The sequence below is a fragment of the Haemaphysalis longicornis genome, unplaced genomic scaffold, assembly GCF_048455015.1.
Source record: "Haemaphysalis longicornis isolate Haplotype H1 unplaced genomic scaffold, Haemaphysalis longicornis Haplotype H1 scaffold_1, whole genome shotgun sequence".
NCBI classification, from domain to species: Eukaryota; Metazoa; Arthropoda; class Arachnida; order Ixodida; family Ixodidae; genus Haemaphysalis; species Haemaphysalis longicornis.
Genome location: NW_027526203.1, coordinates 452,928,360 through 452,943,749, shown reverse-complemented (window position 1 = coordinate 452,943,749; position 15,390 = coordinate 452,928,360). Strand labels below are relative to the sequence as shown.

Below are 15,390 nucleotides of genomic sequence, written 5' to 3'. Positions count from 1 at the left end.
CTGAAGACGCCGCCGGGGTCCAAGGACTCCTGGCTGCCGCCTAAAAAGGGGAAGAGGACCGAGGAGGATCTCCAACCTCTTCCTTTTCCCACCGGGCACACAATAAAGTTATTCTCTCTCTCTCTCGGACATCTACGTCAGCGGCAGCATAGAGGTTTTAGCGCGTTAGTGCAGCAGCTCACACCCGGAATTTTCCGTTTCGTGTGATTACCAAAAGTGCGAGACCGAAAATTACTATCATCAGCGCGCTCGAAGACACACCCAGTTGAGGGGATTGACCCTTTAGCTCTGCGAATTTTTGAATGCAGGGAATCTGCTTCTCACAATGCCCTTACAATACCCCGGCATGTTTTCGTTCCGTGCTTGCGCTGAAGAGGGAATGGGGGACGCTGGTATGCGACGGCCTGGCATTTGGGCTAACGTAGAGCTTGGAGGCCGAACGAGGTCAACCATTGCCCGCGGCTTGAGAGAGAGAGAGAGAGAGAGAGAGAGAGAGAGAGAGAGAGAGAGAGAGAGAGAGAGAGAGAGAAGGCTCTTTATTAGAAGAGAAAGCCGAGATGTTTGCCGGAATTTCTACACCGACATGCTATACTCGGTTACAACTCAAGAACGGCACCACCTCATGTAGTGTATCACTCAGCCAAAGCGCCGGACTCGTGACGTCAGTGCGCGCGCGTTTTGAAAGGGGTTTGCTATGAATGCGTGATATTGTCTGCCTTGTCTCACGCAGTTTGTTTGTCGTCACTGGAGTCGTTTATAAGCATATTAAGTCCAAAAAATCACGGGAACGGCTCACGCCATGTTCAAAATATCCCCAGTAACGCCCTAGTTGCGCCTCGCGGAGAAACATCCGGCTACGGTGACAAGGCACAGCGGCAACTTCCGGTGCCGTTCTTAAGTTGTCACCGAGTATAGTCGGCGGGGGAAGGGGGAGGGGGAAATAAAAGGCCCCATAGATTACAGGGCAGAAGAAAGAGGAAGAAAGAGAAGAAGTAAAAGAAGACAGAAAAATAACAAGAAAATGACGCTCAGTTTGTGAGTAGTTGGATTACAAAGTCTGTCTTCTAAACTCTAAATCACTGCAGTGACGCCAATCTCGTCCAGATAGTCGAACAACGACTCCAGTACTTTGCGTTGAGCTGGTGGAGATAGTCACGGACTAAGTACTTTCAAGGTCATTGGTCCTAGGCTGAGGCGCTCTAGTTTCTGCGCAAGACTGCATCTTGCGTGTATGTATGCAGAGCATTCTAGCAGCAGATGTTTCACGGTTTCCGGCGACCCGCAGTTGTCGCAGTAAGGGTTTGTGGTGACACCAAGTCGAAAAAGGCATGCCTTCGTAAGCGCTACGTTGAGACGAAGTCGGTGGTATAACGTCTCTAATCGGCGCGGAAGTACCTCTGGCAGCCTCAGCCTCAGTCTATGTAGCGTAGGAAGGCATAGTGGTGATCTGGAAGGGAGCAGAGACGGTTCCGTTCCATTAAAACGGGTGTAGGAAAAAATGGTCCCGGAAAAAATGGTCCCGGAAAAAATGGTCCTGGAAAAAATGGTCCCGGAAGAAATGGTCCCGGAAAAAATGGTCCCAAATCCAAGGTAGAAAAAAATGGTCCCGGAAAAATTGGTCCCGAAACAAAGGTATGAAAAAGTCTTGTTCGAGTAAAGCCGGTTAATCGAACCAAGGACGTTTGTCTTGCTAAAATGAACGAGGTATTAAAGAAAAATATAGAAATGTTCAGTTTCTAAAAACACCCGGAAAAAATTGAAGACGGCACCAATCTAAAAATGCAAGCGCTGCGCTAGATTGTTGTCTACCCATGTTAAGTGAAAATAAAAATATAATGGCTTTTTCAAACAAGCAAGCACACGATAATTCGGTCGCCGAAATGTTTGCGCACGGAGGTGTCCGTGCAGCGAAACGGTATCCATACACCGATACGTACGTACACCGAAATATCCGTACACCAAAATGGCTGCACCGAAACGTCCTGCACCGATATGCCTTGCACCGAAATGTCCTAGACCCGGGACGACGCTGTGCACTTCTTTGATGGAGCTCCCACGGCTTCTTGTGCAATTTTCACCGATACTGACGACACCTCGCAGCGTAGAGTTCTATGACCTTCCAGGCACTCAGATGGCTGTGTTCGACTAAGCTACTAAACCGACGTTTCCAGGCCTCGCAGTTGCTTGTGCGGTTTTAATCCAATTACTTGCCTTAAAATGTTTAATCCATGCTCAGCCCTACCATCCATCCATCCATCCATCCATCCATCCATCCATCCATCCATGCATCCATCCATCCATCCATCCATCCATCCATCCATTCATCCATCGATCCATCCATCCATCCATCCATCAAAGCGTCCGTCCGTCCGTCTGTCTACCCAATTTTCTTTGTTAGATTTTAGCTTCCAAAGGCGTTAATTTCGGCCCCTTATGGGAACATTAAAGCATTCCATCTTTCTCAAACCTTTAGCTAAAACGCAAAGGGACAAAATCAAACCGCAACAAAGTTCAGATCGGACTAACTTGAAGGGAAACACGTTGGCTGGGCCATGGGACCATTTTTTCCTAGATGGTCACTGGGACCATTTTTTCCGGGACCATTTTTTCCGGGACCATTTTCTCCGGGACCATTTTTTCCGGGACCATTTTTTCCGGGACCATTTTTTCCGTTTCCGATTAAAACGAGCGCCTTCGCTATAATTGTGGCATCACGCTTAGTGAAATAAATCTTCCTCACACTGCGCATTTCCAGGCCCCTGCGAGCATCTTAGTCCGCCTTCTCATTTCCTAAAACACCACAGTGACCGGGAAGCCACTGAAACGTTATACGGTGTCCAGCGTCGTTGGCAAGGTGGTGCAGGTATGTGATGTTGCGAGAGGCATGTTCATGAAGGGTGAAGCAGTCGCTGCGTTGCAGGTTTTGGAGAGCCGCCTTCGAGTCTGTGAAAACAGTCCATTGCTTTGGCTGCTGGCATAAAATGTAGCGTATAGCTTCCTTGATGGCGTGAAGCTCGGCGGTCATCGATAATAGGAGAATAGGATAGGAGATAGGAGCCTAGGCGATGATAGGATAGGCGATAGGAGTACGCCTGGCCAGTAGAGGGAATAAATATTCCGGAGGAACTGCGCTCAGGTGTGCAGGAGCCATCTGTGAAGATGTATATACTAACACGCATGGTTGAAGATGTTAATTCGAGTTTCAGGCAAACACTCAGGACATTAAATCTTTCTGTTCTCTCCCAGGCATCAAAAGCAATGCCATCTAATTTTCCACCCTGGACCCTTTCGCCCCTACATATCAGATGCAGCATCCCCGGAATCGACTCCAAAAAGAGCATGCCTCAAAGCGTACTCCTACAATTAACACTTCACCATATCATCTGGCTGTACTCTGACGCAAACCGCGGCTTGACATACAAGTTTAGCGTTGCTTGGCGTGTCTTGACGTTGCTTGGCTATGCACGTAAAAAGTTAAGTGTCTATCTGAATTTCTTATTCGCTTTCGCCGCAAAACTAGCTTTCCCGCGAAGCGTTTTTCGCGAGTATCAATTAAAAACGCGTTTTCGCGTTTCCGCCCCCTGACCTCAATGCACTGTCGTATAGTGCCGTACTCACTACAAAAACGTGCTGACGAAGACAGAGGTGGCCGGCATGTTGGTTTACGTTGAACTTCTTGCCCAATCTGTTTTGCCGACAATGACAATGGCACTGGCAGTTGTTTCTGGAAAAAGGGACGTAAGGTAGGGTTAGGTATTTGCACTAACAGCCCGTTCTCGGGACCACAGATATAAGTGGGTAGTGAATTGAAGGCGCTCAGTAAAGTTTGGTTCGTCGGTGATGTTGGTTGTGTCGTCGTAGAGGAGGTGGGCGGCCCCCGATGACAAGACGAAGGAGGTAGATGAGGAAAAAAAGTCTATTTGCCCGCATACACAAGTATTTACAGCAGACGATGAAGCACGGAAGCAAGAGAAAACGAAAACTGGGTTGAAACTAAAAGGCGCCGCAGCGCACAAGGAGGGCATCGCGGCACGATCCCTGATGGGGCCCGGAAGCCAAAAAGGTGCCAAACCGCCGCAAGGTTGGCTGAAAAGGTGCGTGGGGTTCTGGCGCCCAGAAACCGCCACGGGAGCGGGTCTGCGCGCGACCGCTCGCAGTAGCAGCTATTGAAGTTATCTCATTCCGTCGCCGGCTTGCCTCCTTCAACCGGTCCTCGCCCAAAAGCAGTGTACTGACTACCTGAGGGTCTTGACCTCCGCCCCCCTCTTTCTGGCGATCAGGAGGAAAGAAAGGCACGTCCCGACTTTGTGTTTTTACTGCGACATCCTGCCATATAGGCAGTTCAGTTCGAGCGATCGCGGAGTTCCCTGATATACGAAATGTCACGTGACCGCAAGAAACACGTGCGGGCGAGCGTGTGCAGCTCTGGCTGGTGTCATAGGGAAATCGATACACAGTGAAGCGTGTTCGCTCGCTAGGAGGAGGAAGCAAAAGAAGGAAAAAACGGGGCCATCTCCACTAACGCGAAATCTGGGGCGGGGCGAAACATGTAGCGTATAAGTGTATTCAAAGATTGTAAGTCTCTCTCTCTCGCCACACGGCACGCGCTGATATCCGCGACATCCCAATTACGGAGACGGGGGAGCAGTGAAATACGAAGTGGAGAACTGCAAGTTGTAAAGTTCAGGTGAGTACGGAGCGGAATAGAAGCAAGCAAGCAAGCAAGCGCGAACGAAAAACGAGTCTCCCGGTGCGTTCTTTTAGTTTGCGTTACGTTCTAGCGCGAGGAGTTGGAAAACGAGTGTACCACTGTTTTAGTACCGTGACTACATGAGACTACGACGACATGAGACGCCGGCAGCCCGAGCCCCTATTGTGCTTCGCCCCTAACAGAGTGGCGGTTGAAAAGCCCACGTGGTTCAAGACACCTTCGTGAGAAGTTGGAGCCTTTCCCACTTGAGTTCGAGCGCAGAGATAGACGGAAGCATTTTAATGGTCGCCGAAACCCGTATAACTTAATAACTTATGGTTTTATTTGAAGGAACGCACCTTTTGTCTCTCATCCGGTATTTGTTCGACGGCAAAATGTGCTTTGGTTGGTAACAAATAATCAACTCTGGCAATTTGCCCTCTCGTTTCCTTCCGATTTTTTTTTCGTGACGTAAATGAGCCCGTCGCGAAGTGCACCGTGTTTTTCCTCCATCCATGGAGTTGAGTAGTGTCGCTGAACATAACGCACTTGGTGGCTCAATAGCCGAGGGAACATCGAGCGAACAGGCCAGCGCCGAACGAACCAATATGGCCTGTGCTGTAGGCGGCCTATAGGAGAATGAGTAATGGTCCACGGAAAGGCTGACGGCAACATTGGTCCTGTAGTCACTAATAACCACCGGCTTTCGCCTCTCACTGTTGCATGTTGATGTGCTAGCACTAAGAGAAAGAGCAACTCTCGCGTTCGCGCGCATAAATCTTTTGACTGCTCATGGGCACCAAAGTGACTTTCTTGGTCCAAGAGGCCGCAATTGATAGTCGAGTATTGCAAAACCCTTCATACTGCCCCACCTACTGTTGATTGCCGTTTTCTCGTCAGGTAAAGTATTATCGATTGTCGACTTTCGCGAAACTATTTACATTTAATACCATTGATACAGTTAACTATCACAGCGCTGCCAGTACGAATTTAGATAGGCAGCGAAGGACGCCAAGGAGAGGAGTCTCATGAAGTCTTATTTTATGAAAACGCCAATGAAGCAATAAATGCGAGCATTATCATAGAGGTAAATTCAAGAATCGTGGAAGAGCTCTACGCGCGGTAGAAGTGTCGCTAAAAGAAGATTTTCATGGTATGTTATCCAAAATTACCAAGTGTGCAACCTCTATCACTGTATTATAGCCTTCCGAAGTTTGTTCGACAGCATTTAGATCTGGAAAAAAAATCAGCAAAGTCCTTCAACCAACGGAGCCCGATCAATAAAAAAAACGTCTATACTCGAGTGCCAGTTAAGAACGGTCATAGCTCATGGAGTGTATCACTCCGCCGAAGCGACGGACCAGGATGTCAACGCGGGCGTGGGTTTTCAAAGGAGATTGCACTCAATGCATGACATTGTCTTCTTTTTCTTAGCTAGTCTTTTTTGACGTCGCAGCAGTAGTTTATGAGCAGATTAAGGCCGAAAAATCATGGAAACGACTTGTGCAACTTTCAAAAGTAACGACGCACTATTTGCGGAGAGCGGAGGAACAGCCGGTCGCGGTGATGAGGCGCAAGGGCAACTTTTGAACTCTGTGGGTGTATAACAAGGGCAACATAGAGCTCTGTGGGGGTATAACAAATATGAAGTAGTAAGAGGAATGTGGAAAGGAGTAAAGGTTCCGAGTCTCACGTTTTCGAATGCTGTACTCTGCTTAAAATCAGACGTTCTATCAGGCCTTGAAGTAAACCAGAGAACGGTAGGACGTTTGGCCTTAGGCGCGCATGGAAAAACAACTAACGAAGCAGTTCAGGGAGATATAGGCTGGGCGTCGTTTGTATTTAGAGAATCTCAGAGTAAAATATGCTTTGAGATGAGGTTGAGGGCAATTGATCAACGAAGGTTGGCAGCTAAGGTTTTTAGGTATCTATACTTGAAAAGCGTGGACACGCAGTGGTTAAGAAAGACCAGAAGGCGAACGATGAAATACGGAAAGAACAGTGGAGAATCCAAAACAGCCAAGGTAACCAAAAAAGAGGCAAGGCAGATTGAAACGAATAAATGGAGGGAAAAAATGGAAGCTAAAACGTCGTTAGAGATGTACAGGGCTGAGAAATTGAACATCAGAAAGGAAAATTTCTACGATAATTCCCAGGGCAGTGCTTTGCTTTTTGAGGCTAGAGCAGGTTGCCTGCGAACTGAAAGTTTTGTGGGGAAGTATTCACAAAATGATGGGATATGCGTGGTCTGCGGAAAAGAAACAGAAAGTATGCGGCACATAGTGTTAGAATGTGAGGGTATCCATCCAAATCTACATGAAGGGAATATTCGGCTTCCAGAAGCCCTAGGATTTAAGGGTATCACAGAAGAAGTTAACTTTGAGGCTGTCGAGGGGACGAAAAGAAGATTAGAATCAGCAAGGCTTGGGAGTGGGCTAGTTGGTATTTTAGCATCTTGAAGTGCAGAGGTGCGCTGCCTGACACGAAACGTAGGACAGGGTTAATACCACAAAGACAGACAAGGTGAGGCGCCTCACCTTTTCTGTTTTTGTGGTATTAACCCTGTCCTACGTTTCGTGTCAGGCAGCGCACCTCTGCACTTCAAGAAGATTAGAAGGCTGGTGGACGAAAAGCAGGGAGGGGAATACTGCCTAGGACAGTTACCACCTGTAACAGGGAAAAAAAAGTATTTCGGCCCTAACAAGCTTTAGTGCCTGCCCTAAGCAGCGCTAGTATTAAACCAAAAGTGTAAAACATGATTATATTAGTCCTTTTTGGTAAGATGACATGTCATCACCCCGCTTCAAAGGGGAGACCAATAGCAATCATCATCATCATCATCATCATAAGTTGCCTAGGGCAGTTACCACCTGTAACAGAAACAAAAAGTATTTTGTGCCTAATAAGCTTTTGTGCCTGCCCTAAGCAGCGCTAGTATTAAACCAAGAGTGTAAAACATGGGCCCGGTCCTTTTTGGTAAGATGACATGTCCTCACCCCGCTACAAAGGGGAAACCAATAGCAATCATCGTCGTAATCATCATCATCATCATCATGAGGCTAGAGCAGGTTGCCTGCGAACTAAGAGCTTTGTGGGGAAGTATTCACAAAATGATGGGGTATGCGTGGTCTGCGGAAAAGAAACAGAAACTATGCGGGACATAGTGTTAGAATGGGCAGGTATCCATCCAAATCTACATGAAGGGAATATTCGGCTTCCAGAAGCCCTAGGATTTAAGAGTAGCACAGAGGAAGTTAACTTCAAGGCTGTCGAGGGGACGAAAAGAAGATTAGAATGCTGGTGGACGAAAAGCAGAGAGGGGAATATTGCCTAGGACAGTTACCACCTGTAACAGGAAAAAAAAAAGTATTTTGTGCCTAATAAGCTTTTTGTGCCTGCCCTAAGCAGCGCTAATATTAAACCAAGAGTATAAAACATGGGTATATTAGTTCTTTTTGGTAAGATGACATGTCATCACCCCGCTACAAAGGGGAAACCAATAGCAATCATCATCATCAGAGGGGAAGGAGGCGTGACACGAGAGTGCGTGCGCCCAAGCAACGGAACTCGACAACCCATCATCACTCAACGACGATGGTCTCCGTAAGCCCTCCGGACCAAGAGGGCTTTCACTCCTTTCTAAGTAAACTGTGTATCTTAACCCGGCGGTCCCCCCAATCACGTCCTATTCCCCCCCCCCCCTTTTACCCGTGAGAGCTGGGAGGCTGCCCTGCTCGGCTGCTCGACCTTGGAGGACCAAAGAGCCCTCGTGGCCAGGGCGCGCGCCACCGCAGAAGCCAGAGGGGTCCCGGACTAGGGACTTCTCCTAGAGTTTGTACAGGGCTATCTCTCACTTGTACATAGTCCTAATAAATGTTTTACACCACCACCACCAAGACAGGTATGTCGGCCCGAACGCAAACACTGACGGTCGGGATTGCCGTAATTACCCGATTCTAACGCGCACCTTTTTTCCGCAAAAATAGGCCGAAAAATCGCTTGCGCGTTAGAATCGGATACGAAACCGAAACTGCCGAAACAGCTGAAATTTCGTTCAACCCATCGCCATCGCCATCTCAAGATGGCGCCAAAGCTTTTAGCAACAATTTTTCGGATCTAGGCGCCTAGGCTTTTCTTTCGGCGTTCACACAAATCCTCAAATTATTCCACTTGCGTGCTTGATAACGGCAATGGCAGCAGCGGCAACGAAGGTGCGCCGCTTCCGCGGCTTACGAGCGGCTCCCACGCGTTCACAACGAGCGGTTGGCTGAAGGGTATGCCTCTGGAGAAGCTCGCAGGATGGGCATGCGAGGCGTGGGCCACGATCCCATCGAACATGGTTGAACGCTCGTTCAGAAGTGTGGCATCGCGAACGCGCTTGACGGCACCAATGACGAGATGTTGCGGTCAGCGGAAGGCGACAAGGAGCTCTCGGAGAGCTACACGGAGTGAGACGAATGATATTACTTCGGGAAATAAACCACCCGTTTCTCTCGCATTCGTTTTTCTTGTTCACAAAGTTCCTTGCGCGTTACAAACGGAGGTGCAAGTTTTTTTTGGTTTTTTGGCTGGAAAATCGGGTGCGCGTTAGAATCGGGGGCGCGTTAGAATCGGGTAATTACGGTGATTTCATCCCTGACGACATAAATCTACCGGCATTAAAAATTCCGTGGCGTTTCTTAAGGTGGATAGCGCATGGTGCAACGAAGGAAAACATTTTTACCTTGCTGGCCGAAAGGCTAATGCGTACTGGATGATTAGAAGAAATACAAACAACGGAGCGCACAGCCTCCGACGCATGCTGCACCGTCTGGCCGCAAAGTTGGTAAACTGCACGCATCCGCAGTCCTCCCAAAGCGTTTGAGAATGTGAACTACTCTTGGGGGAAATGCCTAATCCAGAAGTGACGCCGGTCATTTATTTCGAGGCACCTTTTTACACTTTGTCGCCACTGAGCAGGATGGAGGTTGAAGCACGGCCTCCGCGATCGGCTGCCGGCGCCGCCGGCAGCCAATCGCGGAGGCCATGGTTGAAGCGTGGCCTCCGCGATCGGCTGCCGGCGGCGCGCCGTTGCTCCGGCCGTCCCATTCGGCGCGTCCCCCAGCAAAAACTTGTAATTTGGCTAACTCCGACACACGCCGCGAGGCGGCGCCGTTAGCCTAAGGTTGAAGCGAGGCTCATCTGACCGACACTGCCTGCGATTTCAGGCGTTCGTCAGTCTTCGTTGTCGAGTTTTCACTGCAGACAAACCTTGAGTATGCGCTCGATGTGTTTTCACTCGTTCCTGCAAGCAGTACAAAGTTAAGGTACGTACGTTGTTTAAAAGGCACATGTTCGTTTTGCATGCAGCCGGTTTGGTTACGTGTAAGTCGAATGAGGCAGCCCAAACTCTTTTCGTATTTCGTGCTGATTGAATGCCAGTGTGCTGAATTCTTTTGTCACTTTTACTACAGTGGCTAGAATAGGAAAGTGTGATTAGCGGCATGCAGCGCCTATGAGGCGCTTTGAAGCCGCCGATAGGGATCCGCGAGGGGGCGCGCGCGATCGTTTACACGTCGCCTGGTGAGGCGCGCGCGGATCGTCTGCTATCGTCTGCTATGCGGTCGCCGCTTTGACCAGTGAGAGGTAGCGGTTGTTTCTTTGGTGTAGCAAGTTTAAATGTGCTGTAATGCCACGAAAGCAGAGCCACTGTTTTGTGCCGGGCTGCACTACTGGGTACAAGTCCTGTAAAAAGAAACTGTCCTTGTTTGGCGTTCCGAAGGACCCGACCGTACTGGCGCAGTGGCGACGAGCAATACCTCGCGCTGACAAGCAGCTCCAGGAAACGTCCGCGGTGTGCGAGCTTCACTTTGACGAACGCTACATCTCCCGGCACTTTGAACACACAGTGAAAGGAGAAGCTGTATTAATCGACAGAGCCAGGCCTATGTTGCTCCCGGGGGCTGTGCCCACGCAGTTCCCCAATCTTCCAAAGTACCTGTCGAAACAACTTCCCCCGAGCAGGAAGCGTCCAGCAAGAAGCGCACCCGCGGCCCCACCCAACAAGAAGAGCGCCAAGGATGGTGACCCACCTGAGAGTGTGGAGTCTGAAGAACCCTCGTGTTCATTTACGATCGAGAACTTGGCCCTACCTTCGGCTGCATGGGGAAAGCACACGTTGAGTGCTTCCCCCCTAACTGTGGCTTACAGTGTGTGTCGCACTGCGGAAAGTAAGCACGTCCTGCTCGCGGACAAGTTAGTTCTGCTGTCTTCGGGGGTGGGTTCCGTCACACACGAAGTATTCGTCAAAGGGGTGCGGCAACACGATGTCGCATGTGACGACCCTGCGTTGCTACTGGGAAGAGTTGATGCCATGAGCATCTGTTCGGGTGCTGGCACTGTGCACGAGTTTCCTTTTGTAATCGGCAGTAACAAGGTTCTGCTCGCCGAAACGTCCATATCGAGCAAGAAATGCCAGGGCGTCTCCACCGAAGGCAAGCCATGCGTTGCGTGCAAGCATTTGCGGAAAGCTCTTCTCAACCAAAGATCAAGAAAACGCCGCAGCCTGAACGAAGCAGCGCGCATTTCAAAGCGGAGAAGAGCGCTAGCACAAAACACTCGTAGGTTGAAGGCTAAGCTCTCACTGTACACGCGGACCATTGAGGAACTCAAGCAGCAGAGCGGAGAACTTAAAGAGAGCGCCCTCGCAAACCGTTTGGAATCCCTGCCACCGAAGCAAAGACTTGCTGTAATGCAATGCTTTCAAGCAGCTCGCCGCAAATCAGTCAAAGGAATGCGGTACAATCAGAATTGGCTGTTGGAATGCTTGATAATGCGAATGAAAAGCCCAAGACTGTACGAGCATGTCCGACGGGAAGGCATACTGATGCTTCCAAGCCGAAGCTGTTTGAAGGTGTACATGCGCCGGTACAAAAGTGGGTTTGGATTCAACTCTGCTATTCTCGCAGGCATTGCAAAGAAAACAAAATCCATGGATGAATTCAAACGTCACGGCGGTTTGATCGTGGACGAAATGAAGCTGTCCGAGTGCTTAAACGTTGGTGCAGGAGGAAAAGTGAGCGGGCTGGTCGATTTGGGAAAATTTACACCGGAAAGCGACAAGCATGTTCCCTGCGACCATGGTCTCGTGATTATGTTTCAGCCTGTTGCTGGTTCTTGGCATCAGATACTTGGAGTTTTCGCTTCTAGAGGAAATGTGAAGGCTGCGCTTCTGTCGAAGATATTGCTAGAAGCCGTGTTGGTGGCTGAGAAAGCTGGCCTGAAGGTGGACTACATCACGGCCGATGGGGCTTCGTGGAATCGCTCAATGTGGCACTTTTTCGGGATATCCGCCTCCTCAGCTTCCATAAAGCCATGCGTACCCCACCCCGTCGAAAAGGGACGAAGCCTCTTCTTCATCTCTGATTTCCCGCACTTGGTGAAGTGTATTCGAAATGGCCTCCTCAGCGGAACATATTGTACGCCTGAAGGCATTGTTGATTTCGAACACATCAGAAAGGCGCACGACGAGGATAACAGTGCACTCACGCTGAAAGTGATGCCAAAAATTACTGCTACTCACGTGAATCCCAACAGCTTCGAAAGGATGAAGGTAAATCTGGCTTTTCACATCTTCAGTCCGCAGGTGCTTCGTGGCCTGTTCTTCTACAAGAACAAAATGAAGAATTGCGGTGACCCTGCACCAACCGAAGCCTTTGTCCTACTCATGTGGAAGCTAATACAAGCCATGACAGCCCGCGTGCCATCGGAAGGGCTTAAACCTGGTTCCACACAAGAGAGTCACATTAAGGATGTGTTGGAGTATCTCAACCAGTGGGAGGCTCATGCGGCAACTTCACGAGGGCGATTTCTTTCAGAAAGCACTGCCGAAGGTTTAAGGGTCACCCTTCAAGCTACACTTGACCTCTTGAAGTACCTTCATGACAAGTGCGGATTTACGTACCTCCTCACATGCCGACTCAGCCAGGACTGCCTGGAGAAACTGTTTGGCATCATCAGGCAATTTTCTGGGTGCAACGACCATCCCACTGCTGCCCAGTTTTTGCTGACGGTGAACTGCCTCAGCTTTTATGACTTGGTCAAAGCTCCTCCCAGTGGAAACTGTGAAGGGGGAGAACTGACATTTCTGCTGAGCAGTGAGGATGCAACCCGTGAACTAGACACCCTTCTGGACAACGGAAAGATTGACGAAGCATCGGACGTACTGAAGAAGTCCGCAACGCTTCCCGACCATGACTACCCGGAAAAGATGAGCGACTCCCGACTCGTCTATTACATGGCTGGCTACGTCGCACGCAAAACGGTTTTGAAGAATGCCTGCAAAGACTGCTTTGATGAGCTCCTTGTTTCTGCTGATCAGGCCGACGAGCAGTTGGCAACGTTCACCAAGTTTTGCGACAATGGGGGTCTTCTTTACCCCTCCGAGAAGCTCTTCTCGTTTGTGGATGCCCTCGAAGCCACATTTTCTATATGGTTCAGTTACAACGAGCTGCAGAGTGACAGCTTGGACGACCTTGTTTCCTGCATTCAGAAAGACGCCGTCATCGTAGGATGTCCACGGCATGGCCATAGCCTCACAAACCAGGTCATCAACTTCTTTCTGGTCACCCGGCTGCACTTCTACACGAAAGCACTGAACAAGGAGAAGGCATCTTCTCGGGAAAGGAAGAAACACCTCAAGCTTAGTCGCCTCAAGTAACAGCCGGAAAGAATCAAAGGCTGAAAACGCTTGAATTTGGTGAACAAAAAAAAAAACGGGAACAGTCCCAGAAAAAGTGCCTAAATTTGTTTACACACAACAAAAAATCTAGCACATCAAGGCAAGGTGCACTGAGACAACAACGTTGATGGCTTAAAAGAATCTTGAACGTAATCTGATCCATTCATCGAAAGGGATTAGTTTTTGTTTTTTTGTAACGAGCTCGTAGAAAATAAAATGTATGTTTGTCAGTTTTACCAGTGGAAAATTCTCTCATTTGCGGTTGATATGTGTTAGAGCCGGCCGGCTACATTGGGCTGTGAAAGCGCGCCCAGTCGGTTCTAAACTTCGATTATTGCAGTTCCTAAGAGATTAGGACATTCATTATGTAGCGATTTGCACGAGCACAAAAAATAGCTATCAAAAAGCTTTTCTGATTGTCGTACTGCCCGCGAAAACAATTGTGCTCCACACTACTTTCACCGCGCTGGGGCGGTCCGCCGCCGCCGCAGCGAACGTGTAATCGTGCGACAGCGCCACCTGGATTTTCCTCCTACAGCGTCACGCGGGAGAGGGCCCGGTCACCACACTTTCCTATTCTAGCCACTGTACTTTTACGGCCTTTTCGCGAGCTTTCACGGCGCTTTACCTTTTAAATGCATAGCATTTTAGTAACTCACAATGTCACGCGGCGTTGGCGTGCGCTGTCGTAGTCCGCATGCGCGCCTTGTCGTAGTCCGCGTCCGCAGCCAGGAAGAAATAACAGTTTCCGGCGCCCGGTTTCGAACCCATGACGCCGCGGGCGGAACGCAAGGTGCCCGGCGCACAACCGACCGAGCCACGAAACCGACACAGATTTCGATGCACCGAACGCGCCTTATATCCTTCACTCATTTCTCGTTTGTTTCGAAAGCGCCACAAGTTGTCCCGCGCTTCCAAAAGATGGCGACACGGGTCCCGCGATCAAGAGATACGACTTGCCGGCGCACCCCCTCGGAAATGCTGTGCATTTGATCGTGCCCCTCGCGAGGGGGATGTCTTTTCTACTTTTATGCCTTGCAGGCTGTTTCGAAAGTACTTGGCCACAGTGCGCACGTGTTGTTTCACGGCGCGTGTGCTTGCGTGTGCGGTCGCGTGCGCACGCGTGCATGTTACGTGTGTGTGTACGTGGGGGTTCGTGCGCGTGTGTGGCGTGCGGGTGTGTGCATGCGTATGTGGGTGGGTTCGCGGCGCGTGTTTATGTGTGTGTGTGTAGTTTCACACGTGCGCGCGCGCGCGTGTGTGCATGCGTGTGTGTGTGCCTGCGTTTCTCGGTGTGTTCGCGGCGCGTGTCAATGTGTGTGTGTGTGTGTGTGTAGGTTCGGACGTGTGCGCGCGCGCGTGTGCATGCGTGTGTGTGTGCCTGCGTTTCTGGGTGTGTTCGCGGCGCGTGTCAATGTGTGTGTGTGTGTAGGTTCGCACGTGCGCGCGCGTGCGCGTGCGTATGTGGGTGGGTTCGCGGCGCGTGTTAAGGCGTGTGCGTAGGTTCGCACGTGCGTGGGTGCGCGTGCGTATGTGGGTGGGTTCGCGGCGCGTGTTCATCATGTGTGTGTGTGAAGGTGCGCGCGTGTGCGTGCGTGCGTATGTGAATGGGCTGGCGGCGCGTGTTAATGAGTGTGTCGGACAGGAAAAGAAAGCTTGGAATAAGTTTTCATGAATTTCCTGCGAACGCTGACCGTCGACAAGCGTGGCTGAAGGCGATATCAAGAAAAGATTTTGTCCCAAATGACAAATCATCGAGCAGTGTCGTCTGCAACCTTAATTTTGCGGATTCAGACTACACTTTGGGGTCCACAAAGCTTCGCCGCCTCAAACGGGATGCTGTTCCGAGCGTATTTTCGGGATACCCAACCTACATGCTCCCACAAAAGCCGCCAAAAAGGCGTAAATTGGAGCGAAAGGTACAGGGCTTCCCTTCAGACAAAGAAAAGGCATCAAGTTTATCAAGTTGCCATGCCAAAAT

General features: G+C 49.9%; 1 protein-coding gene across 1 annotated transcript; it reads left to right on the top strand.

Moving 5' to 3' along the window:
* Positions 1 to 10,323: 10,323 nt before the first annotated feature.
* On the top strand, positions 10,324 to 11,556 carry LOC144162467 (uncharacterized). Its single transcript, XM_077693009.1, has 2 exons — positions 10,324 to 11,453; positions 11,548 to 11,556. The coding sequence occupies exons 1-2, from the start codon at positions 10,359 to 10,361 to the stop codon at positions 11,554 to 11,556; spliced, it is 1,104 nt and encodes a 367-aa protein (XP_077549135.1). The 5' UTR covers positions 10,324 to 10,358.
* Positions 11,557 to 15,390: the final 3,834 nt, after the last annotated feature.

Excerpts from the sequence above, each read along its gene's own strand:
- LOC144162467 (XM_077693009.1), top strand. The coding sequence starts at position 10,359 with ATGCCACGAAAGCAGAGCCACTGTTTTGTGCCGGGCTGCACTACTGGG.